The sequence below is a fragment of the Ammospiza nelsoni genome, chromosome Z (genome assembly GCF_027579445.1).
Source record: "Ammospiza nelsoni isolate bAmmNel1 chromosome Z, bAmmNel1.pri, whole genome shotgun sequence".
Taxonomy (NCBI): Eukaryota; Metazoa; Chordata; class Aves; order Passeriformes; family Passerellidae; genus Ammospiza; species Ammospiza nelsoni.
In genome coordinates this window covers 6738450-6760883 of record NC_080669.1, presented here as the reverse complement: position 1 = coordinate 6760883, position 22434 = coordinate 6738450, and the positions used below count along the sequence as shown (strand labels likewise).

Here is a 22434-nt window from a genome sequence, read left to right as displayed (position 1 = left end):
TTTGTGTCTGTTAGCAAGCATTGCCCTCTCAGGTTATGCATGTTTGGTGTGCTTAACTAGATCATACAATCATTAAGGCTGGAAAAGATGTCACAATTCCAAGTACACTGAAATATTTCCAAAATTTTCCATGCTAGGAATGTGTGAAATATTAAATCTGATGCTTGTCCCAACTTCTCTTTCTTAGATTTCATCCTGCTACTTGTTATCACCAGCACCCTAAATACTTCAATTTCTCTTTTAGAAACTGTTGTTTGGTGTTTTGGAGCTCAAATATCTCTTTGCAAACAGCCCTGAAATGAAAAGATCCTTTTGGAAGTAACTCTCATCAGGACAAAGCTGCAAATTTAGACTTTCCAAATACTTGGAAAGCATTATAATATGTTCCTTATCATTTGGGAAGCTGACTGGGTTTAGCTGTCACAATCATTTCTTTATGAGCAAGTGCCTCCTGTTGTGATAGCTACTCTATTGCTTATCATGGGCCTCTTTAATGCCAATCATTATTAGTGAGAGCTTTTCTCCACGGCACCAAACTCAATACCGTGGATCTTCTCCTCCCCACTGTCATCCATCTCCCTGTCAGTTTCCTGCTGGCTTTTTTCCTTTGTGCCAGGATGTGCAAGGAGGTGGGATTTGGAAACACTCCAGTTTTGTTTGTAGGAGCAGGTAAAAATGCTCAGCTACTGCCTTCAGAGAGAGGTCCTCTGGGTCCAATTCCTGTTCATCAACACTGAGAGGGTGGTTGCACACTCATTAATACCAGATCAGTGCACTGTGCATTGCCAAGCAGTGGGAAATTTGGGTAAGGTGGGCCTGTGGCTGCTGAACACACTGAATGCACAGTCTGGCCTCTCTGTGGCTTTCTGTCAGCTGCAGGAGGACAGGCAGCACTTGGTTCAGAATGTGGCCTGCAAATGTAGTTAAGCAGTGATCTTCTTTTTAACAGTTCTAAATTACAGCTGTTCTTAGGGCCTGACCAATGCTTGGAGACACAGCTCTGGAACCTTGGATCCAGGGATTGGAAGGCTGGGAGCTGAATTTCCAGTAAAACTGAGACATAGTCTTAGCCGTAACTGAACTCTGTTATTTATGGAGGTGTTGTCCCTGCCTTTGGTGACTGTACAGTTAGATCACCAATGCTTTGAAGAACCCAGGCTTGACCATTTTTGTGGCATCTGTGCTCTCTGCAGGGATCATTAATGCATCCAACTGCAGGAGGAGCAGAAGCATCTCCCAGTGGATGTACTTGTCACTGGCAGTGCAGGGCAGCAACAAGGTCTGTGCTTGGACACTTGTAAATGATGAGCAGCTGGGACCAGCTGGGGATTAAAATGTTTCATGGGCCCCTCAGGTTCCTGGTCTGCAGAGTCGGGATGTCCTTTGTGGAGAAGTGGACACAGGCTAAAGCACCTTTTCGTTTTGGAGGAGTCAGGGTTAGTCTCTGCTCTGTTGGCCAAGGTGTCAGCTGCCACACAGGTGTTAGTTGTTCCTTTTCCACTGAAAATGGGAAGCAGATGCATAATGTTGGCTGTTAAACTGAGCTGTATTATGGGATTGTCGCCTGTTTTTATAGACTGAATAATACAGCACCTCATGATTCCACTGAAAGCTCTGAGAAGAAATGTGCAGTTCTTATCAACTCAATCCCTCAACACATAGTTGGGTCCAAAAGTTTATTTTCATTTTTACCTTGCGCAGACTTTTCTGCAAAGTTGATAAAGAATAGAAAAGCCAGGAACATCTGTAAGAGAGAGGTCAGAAAACAGGTATACATGCTCTTGGAGTTATGACAATATCAGAGAGGAAGTGGAAGCTTATTCATGGAACTCCCTAAATGGTCATTTCCTTGTTTTTCATTGGAAAAGAAAGGCCACCTAGGGATGTGGGTTATACAGTGGAATCAACTCTTAGAATCCTGATTATTGCAAGATTCTCCTGGATATGGTCCAGGAAGTTGCAAACCTGGCAGAAAAAACACTGCTGTCCTGTGAAGAAACCAGATGTGCAGGGGAATAATGGTAAACAGGGCAAGAAACTTGCAAGCTGAAGGACAGAAAACAAGAGAGGAAAGATTAGATAGAGCATGCAGATTGGGAGAGAGTAAAATTTAAGATCAGTTTTGCAGCAAAATAAATTAAAAGTTCGGTGCATTATCAAAAAACCTGTAAGCAACTCCACTGTGAGACTGGGGAGCTGAGGTGGGAAGTTTTGAGTGCAGCACTGAGGAAATGCAGTGCCTCATCCAAGCTGTTGCCAAAGCAGTGGGGTGGACAGAGACCTATGGCTTAACCCATTCTTCACTTAGAAGAGAAGAAGTTCACAAGTTCTGCTGTTCCTGTTAAGGAATTGCTGAAATTCTTCATTGAGAATATTGGAGCACTCTTTGCTGCTGGAATAAAAGAAGAAAAATAAAGGTGCAATGAGAAATACAGAGTTGTCCCTTAGGAAATTACTGAGCTGACCCCAAAACTTTAGGCAGGCTTGCCTGTGAAATTGGGCCCTTGAAATAAAAATATGTGCTCTGAATGACTTCTTAAATGAAGTATTTGCCTTGCCATGGCTGGATGAGAAATGCTGTGCAAGCTTTCCCTGCAGCTGCTCAGTGGGTGACTATAAAAGCAGAGTTAGATGTATCCCCTGCAGCCACAAATCGTGGTTCTGAGGAGGCACATTGGCTTCTGCAAGCTTTAAAAGTAATATTAAAATGTGAGAGTTATGTTGAAAGAAAGGCCATGTGACAAAATAAAGCATATTTAGGTCAGGAGAGATTCTCAGGCTCTGTCTGTGGTCTGTTAAACCAGTGGTCTCCAAAGCAGGGCGCATGCATATCAAGGTGTGCATAAAACAGTCCCCTGAGGTGTGGAAAAATGTGGGTTTGTGCTATTTATAAATTTTAAAACTATGTTTATTTCATCTCTAGCTTACAGTTTTTTACTTTTTTCTGTATGTTTTACAAGTCGCATAATGTGTTAAGATGGTGGCACCTTGGAAAGGTGGGGTGGACATCTCAGATTTTTTTTCCCCTGGTGCTGTTTGCAATTGCAGAAGTTTGGGGATTGCTGTGGTAAACCACAGATGTAGCCAAGACCTGCATGCTGCACGTAGAACAGCCGTGGCGAACGGCCTTGCATCTAATTTTAGGACTTGGAAATATGTGAGCTACATAGCCTGAGGCAGAACCCTGGTAAGAAAAATAGGAGTCTTTGGGAGGAAAACAGATGATTATAGGCTAAAGAAAAAATCCTAGGGCTAGGAAGAGACAAAGAGGCTGTACAAAACTGCTGCCTTTGCAGCGTGCACACGAGGGGAGGGAGGTTGTGGCACCTTTGCTTGGCACAAAGGCTGTGGAGGGAGCAGAAGCAGCAGGGCAGTGCTTCAGAAATTATCATGCTGGGGTATTTGGAAGGGGAGATCAGCACAAGAAAATAAATAAAACCCAGTGCCCCCAGTCTCTCAGTCCCAGCCGACAGCCCATCTCTCGTCTTTCTGGGGCTCACACAAAATTTGATGCTTACAAAAACTGATGGATTAAAATGAAGAGGCTGGGGAAAGCCTGTGACTCCGGCAGTACTGGGAGTTCACCAGGAATTAAAGGGCCCAGAGCAGCTGCATAATGTTGTGTTTAAAAACCACTGGAGCGCAGATGCAGAGAGTGACACCTGCTCTTAGGACAGCTACCCTAAGGAGGCAGGAAGTGAAAGAGAATCAGGGGCTGAGGACTTGCTCATAGGAGGGAAAGAAGGGATGCACATACAAGATATATACAACTATAATCCATTCCAGGGTGCTGTATTTGCTGCAGTGTATAATCCATTCCAGTGCCATGGGTATTAATGATTTGGCATTTCCTGGCTTTTCTTTTCCCCGTTCCTGTTTTGTTTGTGCTGTCACATACGTGAACACAGTGGTGCAATGTTTTTTTATTATGTCAGTTATTTCATTATGTCAGTTCTCATGGTTGAGGTGACGGGAGAAAAATATGAACTAAGGGAAGCAGAGAAAGAAGATCAAATTTGAAACTGCATTATCTGCAAATCAGAAAACAATTTTCTTTGTGAGAATATGTATATTTCATACTATTAATATTGATTGTGCTTAGTAGATTAGGGAATATAGTATTTCAATATGTTTTTTTTAATGTGTTTATGCATACCTAGAGAAATAACTCTTGTGCATTTATAAAATGTGATGTTTTGAGCACTAGAAGCAGTGACTGCACATACATCAGCCAAATCTAGAACTGCTTTCTGTGATAATCTGAGTTTTAACAGAGTTCATAAGTCCTTCAATGTTGTGAATGGGGTGACTGCACCTTTGTCTAATGCTGTCTTTGGGGTATTTTAAAAAAGCAGTGCATAAATTGGTGGCCCTTGGATGGGCAGAAAATATAAAATTTTTTGTAAAAAACGGTTTCCTCTATGCAAAAATGCTGTATGTATGTGTGATACGCAGCCTTATACCAATTTGCTGGAAGTAATTTTTCCATTTTTAAAGAGCTAATCAGTTAAGTTTTGAAAATTAGAATAATGGTGTTTTAGAGGTGAGAGCTGTGCATCAGCAGTAGAGTGCTATTAAACAAGACATGATGTTCTGATGGTCTGCTTGGAAGGATGGCAGCAAACAGCACAGGACATGATGGTATATTTTATATGCCTCTGACAGCTTTTAGTGTTCAAATGACTGTTCAGTCATATTCTGACCAAGTCAGATTGCATGCAAAATTTTTCCCTTTAGTTTCAACCATAGTCTCTCATGCAATTTGCAGGCTCCAGTAGCATTTGAGTTTATATGAATTTGTATGAGCACACACTCATGCTGGTGTGTAAGTGTCCACAAAATACTACTGGCTCACTTTCTGTATAGAGTTGACCTGAAATGACCTGAAATGGTCATGTCTCATGATGTAGGTACGTCTCATTAAAACTCTTACAGAATGTCATTTCAGTAACATCACACTCTTAGAAGTAGCATTAAGGTTTCAGCTACAGGAAATTGAGAATTTGTCCTTGTGGGCTGAGCCACTTTAAATTTAACAGCTCAGTTGTTTGTGTAGGCTGTATTGGCTTTAAAAATCAAATGCCCAATATCCCAAACAATGTCTGTGTGAGCTTCTCTGAGGCCTCTGTAGGTGTCACAAGACAAAATTGCACAGGGAAGAGCACAGACCTCAAAGAATACCAAGGCTTGGCCCTAATGAGGAGCTTAAATCCATAGAAGCGTTTGCAACAGCCTTGCTGGATTCGTAGGTGAAAAACCATGTTTTTCAGTCTATCAAAACCTAGGGCATCCTTATCCATCAAAACAGGTTTGTGGCCTTGCAGCCAGAAAAATGCTGTTGCCTTTTCTAGTAGGAGCACAGGTTCTGAAATAATTCTGCACGGATAAGGGTTTGTCAGACTTTGGCTGTCAGGGTTTGCCCAAAGCTTTGTTCTGCTCTTTTAACTCTTACAGCAGTTGTCTGAAGGAGTGGCATTACCTGATCAGTTTTAGCTTTAGCTTGCTTTTATATTGTTGTGTAATTTAGTGCCTATTTTTATAATGATCCTCATCAGTTTCTCTGACTATTGAGTAGAACAAACAAGTCTCTATTCTTTTAAAAATGAACTGTGTGAATGGCAGCATGGGAAACAGCGGGCATGGCACAATAGCGGAGGCCTGAAATCTATTGAATATAGGGTGGTACCAGAGCAAATCAATCTATCCCACCCACCAAAGAGGTGTTGAGTGCACTAAAGAGGAACAAACTCTCACCATCAGCCCTGGTGCTTTTCTCTTGGAGAAAACCTGTGCCATGACCCTCTCTCCTCCTCCAGACTAAGCAGGATTCACAGAGGAGTCTGTGGCTAGCATAACAGTACAGAGAAGGGAGAGGTATTACAAGGTCTGTAAATTCAGAAATGTTTTTGTTATAGTTGGCTGTATTTTTTATAGTAATAAATAGATTTGGAATAATAAGTAGTTCTTTTCTTTTAAAATGTAGTAGTGTAACATTAGGTTCTTAAATTCTTGGCTTTCCATCCAGGGAGTGTTTATGAGGCCCACATAAACTGCATGAGCTGTGCTCAGTACTGTCCTTACAAGTGGGCAAATTTGGGATATGGGGATTATACCTGATGGGGATTATACTTCCCTTGGCTGCATAATGGACACAGATAAAGAAAAGAGGAAAGCAAAAAAATTGTTTTTCATTGCTATTAAGGAGACCTTCTGCCAAGGTGTTTTTTATGAGGGAAAAGAGCAGGAATGCTAGAAATCCATTGTCTGTCTTGGCAAGGGATGAAGGTGGAGTTTTATAAACCAAGTGAAGCAACAAAAGATCCACATGAGATTGCGCTTGCTGCTGGGTTTTCCAGAGTCTGTGCAGTCCTTGTGTGTCCCTGACAGCTCCACTGCCAATGTGAATTCCAGAATGCAAGAGGAGCAGGAGGCCCTGCCCCTGGACCTCATCGCCAAAGGCTACACTGTGGAGAGGCAGTTGTTTGTTTACTTTCATAATATTACAGCTTGCAATCAATACTCACACAGTTTGCTGAGCCCTGAGGGGACAAAATGAATGGGTTTTTTCTTTCTATCTGGAGTCCACTCGCTTGTGCCTGTTACATGACCAGTTTTTAAATCAGCTCACTATGATTTTGAGAGGAAATTTCCAATGCAGAATTCATCCCCTGGAAAAAAAAAAAAAATCAGAAATAAATACAACCACGTTAATCGCCTGATTTTCATCCCCTTACCCTGTCTAGCATTGCTGTGCTCTGCTCCTTCCCATGCTCATTTCAACATTTCTGCCTGTGACCTGTGTGAACACCCCTCTACTGAGACCTGTGTGAACACCCCCCCAAAGTGTTGGCTTCCTAAGCTGTCATAGAAGGGCAGTGGGAGGAAAGGGGTTTGGGAATTTACTCACAGATGTCCATCTGAAGCCTGAGAGTAGCTGGCACTTTGCACAAGCTTCATCCCTGCACTTAAATGGGTGGATCAGCAGCTTGCTTGGGCTTAGGCTCAGCAGATGTGGCATACAAAAGCACCATGCAGCACATATTTTTGAAATACGTTTTTAATGTTCGGTCGGCATTCCCAAAATTAGGTCTGTTCAGAGCTGTGAAGCTCCATTATAAATGAAAATATTTCTCATTCTTGCTAACACATAAGCAGCCAATTGGTTTTTTTAATAGCCCAATAGGTTTCAGTCGAACAGTTGGCTAAGGTTTTGTAAAGAAAAAAAGAAAACCAGTTTTCTGGAGTAAAGTACAAATTTATGAATGAAGAAAATGTCTTTGAATATTTTTTTCTTATGATACAGTATTTTAATAATTTTAAAATAACATTAAATTATCTTTGGCAAAACGCTGCTGCTTTTGGGAGGGTGAGGGTAGAGTGTTTTCCAGAGTCTATTTTAGTGATAGACAAAATTTTCAGTCCTGTGCTTTTACCTCACAGGGAAAAGCTGTGGTCTGTTTTACTCTCCTACCCGCCATCCCATAGGAGTTTTCGTGTAGTTCATTCAATTTTCCTCTCATCTGCACCATTCTACTGTTACCTGCTGTATTCTTGAAGTTTTCTTTTGCTTTCTTCTTTTTCTTCAATATTGGTCTCCCTCCTTTTTCACCAGTTTAGAGCCTGAGGTGGAGGCTGCTGGTTTTCTCCTCTTGAAATTGTTCAATTTCCTCAATGCCTGTTGGTCCTTTGCATGGGGACTCACCAAACAGAATTGAACTAGTTTCAGAGGGTAAAATTTGGTCACAAGCCCTTCATGATAGTATCCCAAGTACCTTGGGGATTTTCGGTTTCCAGCCAGAACCTTGCAAGCCTATAGGTGCAAATCAGAAATGGTGTTGATTTTTTTTTTTGGTGAGTTATACAAAGGAGACGGTCCATGTAGAACTATCGTGGAATAGTTTACAGATGGTGATTTAGCATAAACAGAGTAGCTGTATCTCAAGCCCATGACTAATTAACTCAATGAGTTGCAGTTCTGGATCTCAGCTATGTTACTTTTGGAATGATATCCCGCTACATTTCCATTACACTGATCATGCAATTTACCTCTGTAATTCAGAATCCTTTATGTACAGGAAGAGTTACATTATTGCTGACCACACCTGCAATTTTATTGCTTTAAATACCCTTAGAGGTGGATGGAGTTTTAACCAGTCAGAAGTAAAAGAAACAACCTGAAACATGCCTTTTGTTTGTTCAGAAAAGATCGCAAGGTGTTTGGTCTAAATAATGGTGACGTGACTTCAGGTGGGATGGGTGGAGGCCAGAAATAGTCTTTCTTCTTCCCACAAGGGTTTCATTTAGATTCACTTTAAAGTTTGAAAGGCTGAAATGAGACCTAGAGCAGTTAGGGTGGTTTTTTTGTTGGTTTTTTTTTTTTTTTTTTTTTTTTTTACCTAAAGGACAGTTAGGAGCAGGACAGTGTTGTAATTGCATAGATAAACTTAGTGTTTTTTTTTCTTTTTTTTCTGGAGACTGCTTGTTATTTTCTTAAAGAATTCCCTAATGAAATTAGTCAGATTCCTTCTTCATTTATCATGTGCCCCTAATCCTTTTGCAAAAAAAGAGAGGAGCATTGTCAGCTACAGCAGGTAAAACCTTTTATTCATGCGGTTTTGCTGATGTGACACCACATTCCAGTGCATTTCATTCAAAACAACATCAAGTAAGTGATACAGTGAAAAATTTCAAAAAGAATTCAGTGTCTCACCAAATAGAGCAGACCAACCATGATGATGGTTCCAGACCTGCTGGACAAGGAGAGGTCCATGGGTTTGAGAGGGTTCAGAACTGGGCTTGTGGCCATTTTGTTTGGCTTTCTGGATATTAGCATGCACATACCTGCTATTCACTCAGATATGTTTGGGTTCTCTTTGACATCTACAAAATTCTGGCCAAGTGGTATAAATGAAAATTCTATTGGCAGAAGCTGTGGCATTGAAATGTCACTTTCCTCCCCTCACTAAGATGTTGTTAGAGGCCCTCTGCTGTGCTGACATAACACTTGAACTCTCTTGAAGATATAAGTGGTGCAGAACCCTTATCAGTCTGCCTATCCATGGACTTTGTACTGTTATTTGCCACTCAGTCATGGGATATTTTCTACATGAAGCTGGTAACAAGGGAAAACAACCCTAACAACCCTTGAAATCTGAGGCATCACTTTCTTCCAGGTATCAAAATCTGCTTTGACACCAGGGATTCAGCAACACATTTTTAAAATAATGAATTTAGGAATCAAGATAGTTATTAATGTAGCTTTTTTCATAACCAGATGGGCTATCTACTAACAGAAATAATTTCAGATATGCTGTGAACTCTATTACTTATGTATCACTGTTCTGTGTCAAGTGCTGAATGTGTAGATGTGACTTCTGCTAGCAGAAAAGAGTCAGAATTCTCATCAGAGAAAGAAAAAATTTTCTGCTTTAAATGCTGCAAAATATTTTTTATGTATTGGTGAACATGTGTGGATTTATTTTGCATATTGTTTTTATTCCTTTTTTTGGCTGCTATTAGTGATATGTAATTAGTTTTTTGGCCAGGAGCCTGTGGAGACACCTGTAAGGAGCATTTTCACTGACAGGGCAATTTATTTGAATGGCATACCTATTGAATGGTATTGTTCTCCTGGCAGAAACCAGGAGAGTTGATAATAAATTGTATTCTGGGGTGAGATCTATATTCAGTAAACTGAGCTTCTGCTTTGCCAGTTCAGTTCCCCTTTTCAGTGTTCTGGCAAAGTGGGACATTGTGCTGCTCACACAGGAGTGCCCTTGGAGACAGCCACCAGCCGAAGCCTGAAGCTGCTGAACATAACATTTGTGTGTTTGTTTATTGCCACTAGACAACTTCACATTTAACAGCTAAAGATCAAGCATGACTCAAACACTCAGGTTTGGACAGGCATTTTCTCCAGTCTCACACCATGTTACTGGTTTAGTGGCTGTGGTGTTGGTGTCCCTGTGCCTCTCAGTTCACAGGAAATGGGTTAAGAGTTCTTTGATGATATAAGTGTCTTCCCTTTTTCCCAAGCCCCATTGTGTGTAGGGCACATTTCCTCAAGGGCAACATAATCCAAAGGATAACTTTCTCCTTGGCAGGTTGTCTTGGTTTGGAAAGACAGGAGCCTGCTGAGGAAGGCAGGAGCCTCCCCTGAAATGGAGAATGTAAACCCTCCCCACCCCTTTGAATTGCTATAAATTTTAAATTAAGGGGCTCTCAGGCAAAAATATGGGAGTAGGAAATAGCAGTTCTTTAATAGGGAAGAAAAATAAAAGGATAAAATAAACAATGTAGTACACTAAAACAACACTGACAGAGTCAGAACCCAACCTGACACCCTGTGGGTTGTTGGTAGCAGTCCAACTGGAAATGTGGCTTCAGCCCTCCTGGAGTGTCAGGTGTGATTCTATTGGAGCAGGATTCTGTAGAGAAGGATGTATTCTTCCTCCGAACATCCAGTGGAAGAAGAGACAGCTGCTGTTCCTCTGGGAAATCCAGTGGAGAACCCATGCTGGTGTTTCAGAACCTTCAGATTATATCTGGGTAGCAATGCTTGGCTCCTCCCTCTGGGCAGAGCATCTCACAATGGGATGCTGTAGTTCTTATCAGTCATGCAATGACATTCAATAGCCTGGTATCAGCAATGTCCCCTCTGGAGGGAGGAGTGTTTGTGATCACTCAAAGAGAGAGATAAGGCATACTGCCCACTTGACAAAGGTTATCTGCCATACAGATGGTAATAGATAGAATACATCTTGCCTTGCAATTTTCAACACAGGGAAAAATTAGTGCGTTGTGAGCCACTGAGGTAACAGAGTGCCAGTTGTCTGTACCTTGTAATTGTTGCAACCATTGTTATTTTCTTAGTTTTACTGTTTTCAGGCAAGCGGTCTGCTTTGTGTTTGGGTGCAAGGCTGGCAAGCAGATGTTATGCCACAAAGCCATTTGTGCTTTTTGTCATGTGGTTTGGCTTTTGAAGTGATTCATGCCACCACTGTGGTTTCAATTACTTTGAGAACAGTAACATCTGTACTTGGAATTTACTGACTGCCTTTTGCAGTAAAATCTTACGTTTTATTCCTTCGGCCCTTTTTTGTGCATCAGTTCGATTTATGTGGAAGAGAGCTCTGGGGAAGGCATTTTAACCCTCTGTTTTTCTGTTGCAACATGTTCAGAACTGCAGGCATGCTTATGGAGAGCTTGCACAGGGATAATGTGGAGCCTTTGGACATGGCAGGTGAAATTACAAAGAGAAAACGTGAGGCTGTCACATCTCGGGGCGTGTTTGATCAACCCTCGTTTTGTAACGTTGCACTGTGTGTTCTGCTGGCTCCAGCAGCAAGCAGTCAGGAAAACCTGTATTCCTGAAATGTTCAATTTCTTGTGCAGGAATTAGCAAGCACATTTGAAGTGCAGATTGTGTTGTCAAGTGGACAGAGCGCCTGACAGGAGTCTGAGAAGAATTGTCTTTCTTCAGCCTGTACATTGAGTCATTCTGTGATGTTTGGCAAATTGCTTCAACTGTTTCCCCCCACAGGAAATAGAGGACCCCCCTTTACAGTGAGATCTGTAAAGTATAATAGTGATTATAGTATAATATATAGTGATTATAATATAGTATAATATATAGTGATTATAAAGATACAGTTCTTTGCCAAAGCCTAGATAATCATTGTTAGCAGCAGTATTATTTTTAATTTGTTTCCTTAACTGAACAGGGGTTTGACATAAGCAATTTGTGTTTCATTTGGGCAAAATGATCGTTGATGTAATGGTGCAGAGGTTTTGATGATTTTTTTTACTTGTAGACAGAATTAATCTTTTAATGAGAGTAAAGATCTTTTTAATTTGAAGCCAATTGCCAGCAGAGGTCTGCATATTGCTACCGTAAGGTTTAAGTAATTTGCATAAGGAAATACTGATGTATTTCAAGTATCTTTTACATTGTTACAGAAATACTTGGTGTTCCTTCTAACATAATATTTACACCTTGTTTTGGAAGCATGTTAGCTGCTGCTGAAACGATCATGAAACTAAGAGACAGAAATCCATTTTTTTTGTGTTTGCATCACATCCTGGTACCAAATGAGCAGTGGTTACCCTCCTCACCTCTTTCCTGGTCAGGAAGATTTGGGATTCTCCTGTGAGGTGGTATCCCACATGTGCCAGTGGCTTTGCTGCTGTGGTTTGTGTAGCAACTCCTGGATTTCAGGCTGGTGGTCTCTGACCTACAGCAAAACAAACAAGCATTGATTCTGCTTAACTGAAATGCAGTTAAAAACTGTGATGAACAGGGCCTGTTAGCATGTCTGGGTTTGAGGATTCTCCACAGAAACCCAGACATCCACTGTGGCAATGTGTGAAATACATTGTTCATCTTCTCTTCCTTCCAATGGAGGACATGGCTTAAAAAACATAGGTTTGACCATAGGGTCTCCAGAGGAATAGACCACAATTAACTGTTTTGATGACTGATCACACAGAACAGCGGCTGAATGTGCTGTGGCTGCTGCAGGAACTCACACTGTAAAGGCTCAGTGAATGCTGGTTTGTCCTAGATATGTCCTTGCTGTCTGCCACATGCTCACATAAAGGGCTTTAGAATATACATGAATGGGGCATTCTGAAACCCATTCCCCTGGACAGACCCTTGAAGCAAGAAAAATCTCTTCAGCTTGAATTCTCTTTTTCTTTGCTGTCTTTTTCATTCAGCTTTCAATTAACTTATTTATATTCTCTGCCTCCGCTTGCTCTCCCAGGAGATGCCAGGCAATGACCTCCTGTGCTGTAGATATGGGGCTTTCTGAAAATGCACAGGTGAGGTACATTGAACAAGATGAGAGCTAATTTTAATTAATTCACAAATATATATGGCATCCTACAATTACATATATTGTTTTAAGAGTGGAAGCATCTCATAATACCAAAGCTTCAGATTATTAATAATATCTCTACAGTGAATTCTAATTAGTTAGAGTAGGTTTGACCAGTTCTACTCTCATGCTGTGATAACATACCAGGCCTGAAAAGGTCACAGCTAGTGGGATCCAAAAAGACTCTTACAGTTTCCCTCACATGAGTTCCTTAGGAATTCAGTCAAATTGATAAAAACAGAAATAATAAATGGAGAAAGTTGATGCTGATATTATAGCTTTTATTTGCCATTGCTTTGGTCAGAGACTTTGGACTCCAAAAGTTTGTTCAGTGTGAAAAGGTCTGCCTGGATTAGAAAACAAGATTTTTACCACAATTTCTTTTACACCTTATTATGTAAGAGAGAACTCAGTTTTGCTCAAAGGACCATAATAAGGTGTAAAATAAATTTTGGTGAAAATCTTGAGTTCTCTCTGGCTGCTCTGCAGGCTGAAGCATCTGGGGTTTGCTGTAATCTGTGTTTTGCTGTCAGTATCCCTAGAGGGCTCATTGCCAGCTGAAGAGAGACAAAAGATGATGCTCCCACCGGGACTGCACCTTTGCTTCCCTTTACTCTTTTGTCAAGTAAACCTGATAAAAAGACCAAGCACTGGTAGCTGAGGGTTTTCCCACAATCTGGGAATTAGCTGATCATGCAACAATTTGGTCTCTTCCTACTTCAGCCTGACACAAATGTGTCATCACACAGGAGAGAAGCTGGCATGCAAAATGCTTTCCCATAGCCAGTGCAGTTTTTTTAAACCAGTGGTGCACAATAAACTTAAAGGAACAGCCATGGTGATAAACATCTGTGAAATCAGGGGTCCCCTAGTGTTAAATCAGGCAGTTTTATATGACTGTGAACCCTCAGTTTCTTTGCCAGTTTTTTCAGTTGCTTTCAGTCATCTGTTGTGAATGGTATTTAAATTCTTGGATTGCCTTGCAACCCTCTGTTTTGGTTAGGAACACACATGAGCTGCAACTGAAGGCATAGCTTGGGGTTACAGTATTGTATATGGAAAATCCTGGTTATTTCTAACCTTAGTCTGGTTAACCTTAGTCTAACCTTAGAAAAGTTTCATTGAATAAGGCTCTGTAGGCTGCTCTGACTCTTTAACCTGCTGTTCCACCAGGTTCTATGTTTGCCAAGGCACGGGGCACAAGAGCTGGAGGTATTAAAAGTTCTGTTATAAAATGAGCTGCTGATTTATTAATTTTTTCCCAGGGTCCAAATGCGGTTGGATTACCTTGTCTTTTTTAAAGCAATGACACTAACCTCTGAGATAAACCCCATTTTATTTAATATGTAAAGTTGAAGTCTGTTTGGAAAATGAGGTGTTTTGAGAATATTTGTATTTTAGAATTGGATACAGTGTAAGATGGAGCGTCTGAGGTACATCACAGGTGCCATTCCTGCCTGTTTTGTTTGCCCTGAAACTGTATTTCTCAATGCTTAGCAGTTGAGAAGCTCTTCTTGACACAGAATGTGGCCTCTCTGGAGTCACAGTAGCTTTGCTGTGCCTAAATCCACTATATACATTGTGTATTTTCCATCTGTGGGTCAAGCTGTGAGGAGCTGAGATCAGGAACACCTTAAGCAGTTCACAGGTGGTGAGACAAGTGCCTGCATTGTGGTGCAGGTGGCAAGCACTGGCAGCTGATCCAGCTCTTCCACCCTGTCCTCAGGTGAGCTCCCTTGTGCTGACCATGGCATTTCTCCCAGTAGCCCTGCTGAGAGCTGGTGACAAGTCACTGACCTCTCTGTGAACCTCACAGGCTCCATGTGCCAAGGCCTGAATTGCCACCCAGGTGCCAGTGAGGTCAGAGAGTCACAGGAGGATGCTGTGCAAAGCACCCTCTGCAAAATACATCAGTTCCATCTCCCTCCTCCTGCCTGGCCCTGACGCATGGAGGAGCTTGGCATCAGGGCAGAGTTTCTGTGTGAGTGTTGCAAGTGAGGCTGGACCCACCTGAACCTGTGATGCTGTTTATTGTGCTTGGGCCAAATTGGTAGCAGAGGATTTTGATTCTCTCCTGTGTCTCATGCTTTGTGCAATCCTGCACCTGGCAGCTCTGGGCTTTTCCAGCTCCCCTCCTACTCTGTGTCTCCCTGTACAGGCTTTTAAACCAGATTTAGCTTCTTGATTTGTTGCCTCATGCATGCAGAAAAAGACAGACACTGTCTGTAAAATTTGTGTTAGTCTTCTTTTCTCTGTTTCTTCTACTTTTCATGCAAAAATAGTGTCTTAGCTCAGTGTTATAGGGTCATGTTAATTAAGATAGCCGGTAGCCTGAAGAAACGCTAAGTGGGTAGATTTTGATGTGTTAATGTATGAATTGATATCAGGACAGAAAAGCTCTGCAGAAAAAGCCCAGGTCTTCATTGCATTTGCTTGTTATGGGGAGAGAGGTTTTGTGCATAACACATGCTGTCATCTTGAGCAGATTTATACAGATAAACATTCTGATCATGTGTACAGTCAGTGTACTGTAAGCATATCTGTCAAAGTGCAAGTTTAAAAGTCAATTACCAAAATCTCCTGGTTTAAAACACACTGTAGGCAGGTCAGTGGGCTGAAAAATGTGATTTTACAATTCAGAAGAAGAATCTTTTGCTTGGGAGTAGATTGTATTTAAGGAAAACTATTGTATTCCTTATCACCCTTGGCTCTGTATATGATGTATCTTGTAACCTCTGTCTGTCTATTCTATTGTGTTGTAAGGGTAGAGCTTTCTCAGGGTGTTTTGTACACAGGTAGACCTTGAAGTTCTTACTAGACTGTGTCCTTGGTCTGTTAGGTCAGTGCTCTATGTTATGAACCTAATTTTGGAGCTTGCAAAAACGTGAAATATACTGAAATACCTCTGTCTTTTTCTTTTTCAGGATATAAAGTTTTGAACAGTGCCTCCCCAAGAAGTGTGATGAGAAATGGCTTTAGGAAACAATACCCAGAGAAGTTATTCCATCATCCCCTGCTTCATCTTTGTTGAGGTGAGTGCAGCATTCAGCTGCCAGGCCACCACAGAAGGCAGCTCTTCCCTGCAGGAATCAAGTAATTTGTTAGCAATTTCATTTGTAGCAAAGAATGCTGTCTTAGTTGATCACATAGATGTCCATGCTCATACTTGGTGCCATCAGATCCCCCTGAAAAAGTCCTGCATGAGTTACCCAGATCTCAGGCACAAGCATGCAAGAACAGGCAGAGGCAGGGTGTATCCAAGACTTCTCTGTCTGGTTTTCTGGCTAGTCCTGTGGTGGGCAGTAGCTGCAGGTGATTGCCCATCCTCCTCAGACCTCTCTCCATCTTGGTGCTGCACAGGGACTAAAACTTATTCAAGGAAATTTCTGATCTCACAGTCTGATGGTTCATGGGCTTGGGAAGCAACACTCAGCTCTGATTTCAGTTCAGGTGGAACATAAAATGTAGATGAGGCATGCCTGACCTTTAAGTGTGATGAAGAAGCTTGGCTGGCACAAAGGGCTGAGAATTGTCCAGCAGTGAATCTACAGTTCATGCTCCATGTCTTCGTTAAAAGCAGTTGGTGTGGTGGGATTTTTATTTATTAATTTATTATTTTATTATTTTAATCCATACAGATGGTAGTTTGTGGTTCTTATTTTACTTAGCCTAATACTGATAGACTGGGCAACATTCATTATTCAAATCCATGATTGTTCAGCTGGTGCTTATAAGGCAGTTTTCCTGGCAAGGAAAGTGACTCTGTGTTTCCAGTGAGGATTAAAGCTTCCATCAGATTTAGATGGCAAAAAGGAGATAACTGCCTGTGAATAACCACCTTCAGAACCACCTGTCTGATGTAGCTTGGATGGAATGCTCACCCTTTGGCCCAAGTTCTGAGGTCCCTTGAGCCCTTCCATAAGAGAGGTGCCCAGAACTGTCAAAGGATTAATTGTTGTTCTGATGGAGACAATGGGCCACTGCTTTATTCTAATAGCTAGAGAAAGAAAGGGTAAAACTGAGTGAAAAGCAGAAATGAGGTCAGAAAAACACCCTAAAAAAACAATCAGAAATGGGATATCTCAAATGTATTGCTTAAACAAGCAGCTCTGAAGACTTTTAGTCCTCTAAAGAATTGAATGATGGGCCTGGTTGGCAGCTTGTGACAGTGACATAAATTGTTCCTCCTGTAGATAAGACTGTCATGAGGATTTTTTGTTCCATAAATGTACATTGCTTGTCCTTTCACATAGTTGATTTGCTGATTAAAACACAACATTAAATTAAAAATCAGTCAAAACCAGAGAGGTAGTGTCTGAAACTATGTTCTCTCTACTGCATTCTTCCCCTCTTTGTCCACAGTACAGATTTTTAATGCAGCACTACTGGGACTACAAATTCATAGGCTTGTGTCAAGCACTGTAGCATTAAACAACAGGAAATCTAATTTCCTGCTGGGAGTGCAGAGATGATTGATAGTAGCCATTCCATCTGAAAAGTCCCTGTAAATCTTAAGGCACACTGGAGATGTTCTTTTCCCACTGCTGTGCTTTTGAGACTAAAGTAAAGTGTTGTTTTTTTTTCCTTTTTTCCAGAGGAGGTGCCCCAGACACCAAGCCCTGTGCTGGATTACCTGGGTTAGGACAGACCCTATTTTTGTTGCTTTGAAGCAACCATGAGAATTGATTAGCAGTGTGACACCTTGCTGTTGCTGTGAAAAGCAGAACAGCTAAAAATAATGTTGCCTGCTTTCCTGACAATGTTTTTCTGTGGGAGAAAAATCCAGCAGCAGCCATGCTAGCTGAACATAATAGGAAAAGAAATTTTACTGATTTTTTTTTATTTTTCAGTAAAAATTTATCATAGGCCTGTTCCCCAGGCCTATGTCTCCTCCACTGTAGTCTTGTCCTCTGATTAAAAGTTTTGAGTCATTTGCTCTTAAGAAAATAGTGCTGAGCCTTGATTGTCATGTCAGATGCCCTGCCAGTAGCTATTTGGTAACTGCCTGCTCTGCAGTGTGCCTTCATGAAATTGTAGGGGCAGAGGTAGAAATGAGGTGACACAAGGAGTTTGGGCACTTTAAATACCATCATGCTTCAGTCTGTACAAATATGACACAGCTTCAGCCGCTATTCTAATTTCCATTTAATTTTCCTCCCACTGAACTAACTTGTAGCAGTTAGTTATTATGGAACCTGACCTGAAGATGAATGGCTCATTATAAAAACTTAAACCCTGTGCCTGACTCTACAAATTCCTTTTTATGTTCAAAATATGAAAGTTTTAATAATAAGGAGATAACATGTGATGTGTAATCTGAAATGACAGAAATGTTTAATCAACATTTTCATTCCCTAATTGGAAATACAATGTCACATTATGAGTGGATTTAAAGGCTAAATAGGGAATCATTAAACTAATTTTGATCCACTTATCAAATCTGAGTCCGTCTCCCAAATAATGCAGGCAGCTTTCTGGATGATTCTTTATTATATTATAAGAGGTGTCATTACAGTCTGACATTTGCCACCAAACGTTTGTGAAGATTTGGTGCAGTACATTTTGTTAAACATGTAAACAATTAACTAGGATATGCAGGAGACTGAGGTTCTCCTTTTCCCTACCCTCCTTTGCAGACAGCATACTGAAAGAAGCCTTCAGGAGGCTCGGTTTGCATTAGACAGAGGTTAAATAGTAGTGCAAACATCCCCCTCTCCACAGGCCCCAGAGCCCTCTGGAGTCAGGGATGGAGCCAGAGATGCTTTTGATATGCCCTGGGTTTGTCCCAACAAATGCCAGTGGTGCACAGCAGCCTGTGTGAGGGTTTGTTGCCGGCCATATTTTGTGGATAAAAGAAGAAAACCCCACAACTTTGTAAAAGTTGTAAAGCTTAGTGTGTTTATTACAGCACTGGATGCATGCGGAGATTGCTCTCCTCAAAAAAGGCATGTGTGCCTCTGAGAACTTCAGGTATCTTTTTATCTCTCTCTCAAATGCATATGCATACAGTTTCACAATAGGTTCATACATATTAATTCTTATGGACTCTGTGTGACATTTATCGCCAGTTCCTCCTTATCAAAAAAATTCCTGGATCAGGGCAGCCTGCCCTTGAATCGTTTCTGGTTTTTTTCTCTGTCTCCCTCTGTCTGCTCACTATCTCTGTCCTGCAGTTTTCCCTTCAGCTTTGGCCTTACAGATTTTTCACCCTTCCTAGACATTTCACCTAATTCAAAATGGATTTTTACTCTGGGGGGATTTTTCACTCTGTCTCAGCCAGGACTGGTCACTGGAGTGGTCTCATGGATGGCAGGCAAGCATGAGAGGAAGGAGGAGAGGCAGCGTCTGGGATGGCAGGAAGAAAATTATCCCATTCTTCCTTTCCCACTTATGGTGGCCAAAGCTCTTTGTGGGGCATCTCCTCCCTCCTTCACCTGCTGGGACAGGGCAATGTCAAAAGCACCTGTACCAACATTTCAGCACAGCTGTGCCATTGTTTTGCTACCCTATTGATCCAGGGAGTGCTGCATTCCATCATTCCATGGAAGGATGTGTGCTGGTTGAAGGTGAGGAAAGGTACAATCACACCTGGCAGATGCATTTTTTACATGAAAGTACAGCCAGATTTCTGCAGGTGAGGAATAAATTGTCAGAATGACTAAATTTCCTGAGGTCTGGGCAGTGCCAGGGATGGAAATGGGAGAAGTGCAATGCCAGTCAAATCCCAGTCCTCCTCCTGTGGGACTGGTGAGCTGCTCTGAGGCCTTCATCCAGCAATGTTTTCCGTGCTCTGTGCTCTTGCCCTCTCTTTGTTCATCTCATTTTGGCAATCAGGTTTCCAGGAGAAAACTCAGGCTAGGGAGCTGTAGGAGAGGGTCCAGTGTGGCTTTGAATTTGGTAGGTCTAAGAGTTGTTCTGGCTTTTGCAGCCTGTTTGACATCATCATTAGTGACAGGAAGCACAAGGGGATGTGATAATTGCGTTTAGCAAATAGATGTTGGGAGGAAAGTTCCATACTGTGAGTAAACAGCATCCCCACAACTACACATGACTTCAGGGGGAAGGCGTGAGAGCAGCTCCAGAGCCATTGTGTGTGTTTGAATGGTGGTTATTGAAGAAGCAATGTCCTTTTCTTTCTGCAAAGAAAACCCTCTTCTCAACGAGAGTAAGGACTGTAATGGCTCTCTAGGCAACAAAAGGAGAAATTTGGTCTGGGATTTCTGCTGATGAGGCATTTTCTACTTCATTTTTCCTCCTCCTCACACTGCAGGCCCTGGCCTGAGGGCTTGAGGGGTTTCAGGGAGTTATATAAGGATTTATTTTCAAGTGCAGTTACTCCTGAAGGAGTTGGGCACATCTGAGGTGTTTCTTTGCCCAGGAAAACACTAAAATTTTCTGGAACCAGATTTAATTAAATTGTCTTAAATTGATCAAAGAGTAACCAAAAGGCTTTGATATATGACTGATGTATATTCTTCATTGTGATTCATTGTGGATTATTGTAATGCTGACTTTGACAAGGTAATAGGTAATAGGTAATAGGTAATGTAACACCATTATAACTTAAAACATTGGGCATCTTTAAACTCTGTAATCTGAAGATCCCACTTTTTCACACTTAATCCATTATTCTGCCCTCAGGAAAGCTTTTGCAGGCAGAGTGGAAAGTGTTTCTTTTTGACAGCCCAATATATAGGACATTGCAAAAGGCTGAGGATTTCACACAGAAAATATCTTCTCCCCTTCCTCCAAATGAATAAAATAAAAAATCTGAAAAATAAAAAGTTCCAGTCTTACATTTATTTTGGTACAAACTTGGATTTGAACTGCAAGTATGCTGTAACCTCACAGGATTTCTGTTTCTGCGGTGGGGTACATTTTCCTTTACTTTCGGCTATTTTATGTTTGGACAGATTGGATCATCTTCAAATATCAGTTCAAATGTAATTTTAAAAAAAAGTTTCAACTTACAGAGGCACTGAAGGAAAGCATTCTTCTTCCTTGCCCACATACATCTTCATGTCAGTACTTTGTGTAGTCAAGCTAACAGCTGAACTACCGAGTAGCAGGAGAATTTCTGCAATACTGAAATCATTTGTGTAAGTGAGACAAGTGCCTCTTGAACTTCTGTTTGTCATCAGCATCACAGCAGGGCTTGGGGAGCTGTGAAAAAATCAGTGAATTTAGAACATTTGTGACATATGTGGCACTTGTTTTATTATAACTTCTTGGTTAGGTGTTCTGAAAATTAAAAAGGTTTTGTACATTTGGGTGTAGTGGCTGGTGCCCTCTAATTTTTAGCAGTATTTGAGGAGTGTGAAATGACTTCTTACATTTGCTGTAGTCCTCAAAGTTACATTTGTAAGACATTGAATATATTGGAAGTGACTTTTTATTTGCTTATTTTTAAAAAAGAGTAATTTCTCTCATAAAAGCTTGCTGGTTGTTTAGGCCTTTAATGATATTAAAATTACATAAATGACATAGAGATATTAGATTGCAACTTTGGATATTTAAAATACAGTGGTTTTGTCAAGATAATGTCCAGTTCTCCTAGAGAGTGCAAAACAAATCCCATCCGAATTTGACATAACCTTTAACTGGAAAAGCATCCCAAGGTGAACAAGCTTGGAACGAGCTGCACCCCTCAGTGGCTCTGTTCCTTCCTCCTCCATCCATGCCGTGCCTGGATGTGCTGTGCTGCCCCACTGGGATGCTGTGAGGACAAAGTGCCCCGGGGATGTGTCATGTGCTGATGTTGTACAAACTGCCTGTCACTGGATGCCCACTTAGGCTGTGAGAATCCGTGCTGACAGAGGCTGTGCAAAGGGTGATGTTTCTGCATAAATCCCTGTGCTTCAGACACTTCTGTGTCCTGGGATTCATTGTTTCTGATTTTATTCACCCAGCATATGTATCCATCTCTCTCTTTCTAAAAATCTCTTTATGTTCTCCATTTGCCACTCATTCCTCAGCATTCTTTGTCCCCACACACCTCCTTTGTTCCGGGGACTGGATAACTCCATATTGTAGAATTGGCTTAATCTCAGTAAATAGGTGTCTCTTCAACATTGGATTAGTTTTGTTGAATTGCTAAGCAGCTTTCATATTACCTGACTATAAAAAATCCTTCAAAGTGCTTCACAATTAGGCAGAGAGCACAAATGACTCTTGGCCAAAATAGGCACTGTGAAATAAATCTGATTATTATTTGATTCTCCTTAGCTTCTTGAGGACCTATTAAAATTAACAATAAGGGATTGCCATGAGAGTTTAGGTGCTTTACTGAATTTTTCTTTTAAACATAAGTTAAAGAAGGCTTGTATTCCTGCTTGAAGACACATGAAGCCTTTTTTTATCCTTCCCTTTATTCTGAAAACTTCCCATTGCAAATAATCCATTTGAAACCTGAATAACATCTTTGGGTTTCCACCAATGGATCTGGTGGACTTTTCCAGGAAGGGATTAAAGGTACCAAAAGTTCTGTATCTTTATGAATAATAAAGAAATGCATTTGGAAGTAGAGGAGAATGCTGTGAAAAAATTGCTTTACCTG

At 41.2% G+C, this 22434-nt stretch overlaps 1 protein-coding gene across 2 annotated transcripts in view; it reads left to right on the top strand.

Moving 5' to 3' along the window:
- Window positions 1–22434, top strand: part of PLPPR1 (phospholipid phosphatase related 1) — a 119552-nt gene that overhangs the window by 41555 nt on the left and 55563 nt on the right. For both annotated transcript variants that reach the window (XM_059493014.1, XM_059493015.1), the window contains exon 2: window positions 15803–15910. In XM_059493014.1, the coding sequence (XP_059348997.1) occupies window positions 15848–15910 (63 nt within the window). In that variant the 5' untranslated portion in view covers window positions 15803–15847. The remainder of the gene's footprint in view (window positions 1–15802; window positions 15911–22434) is intronic.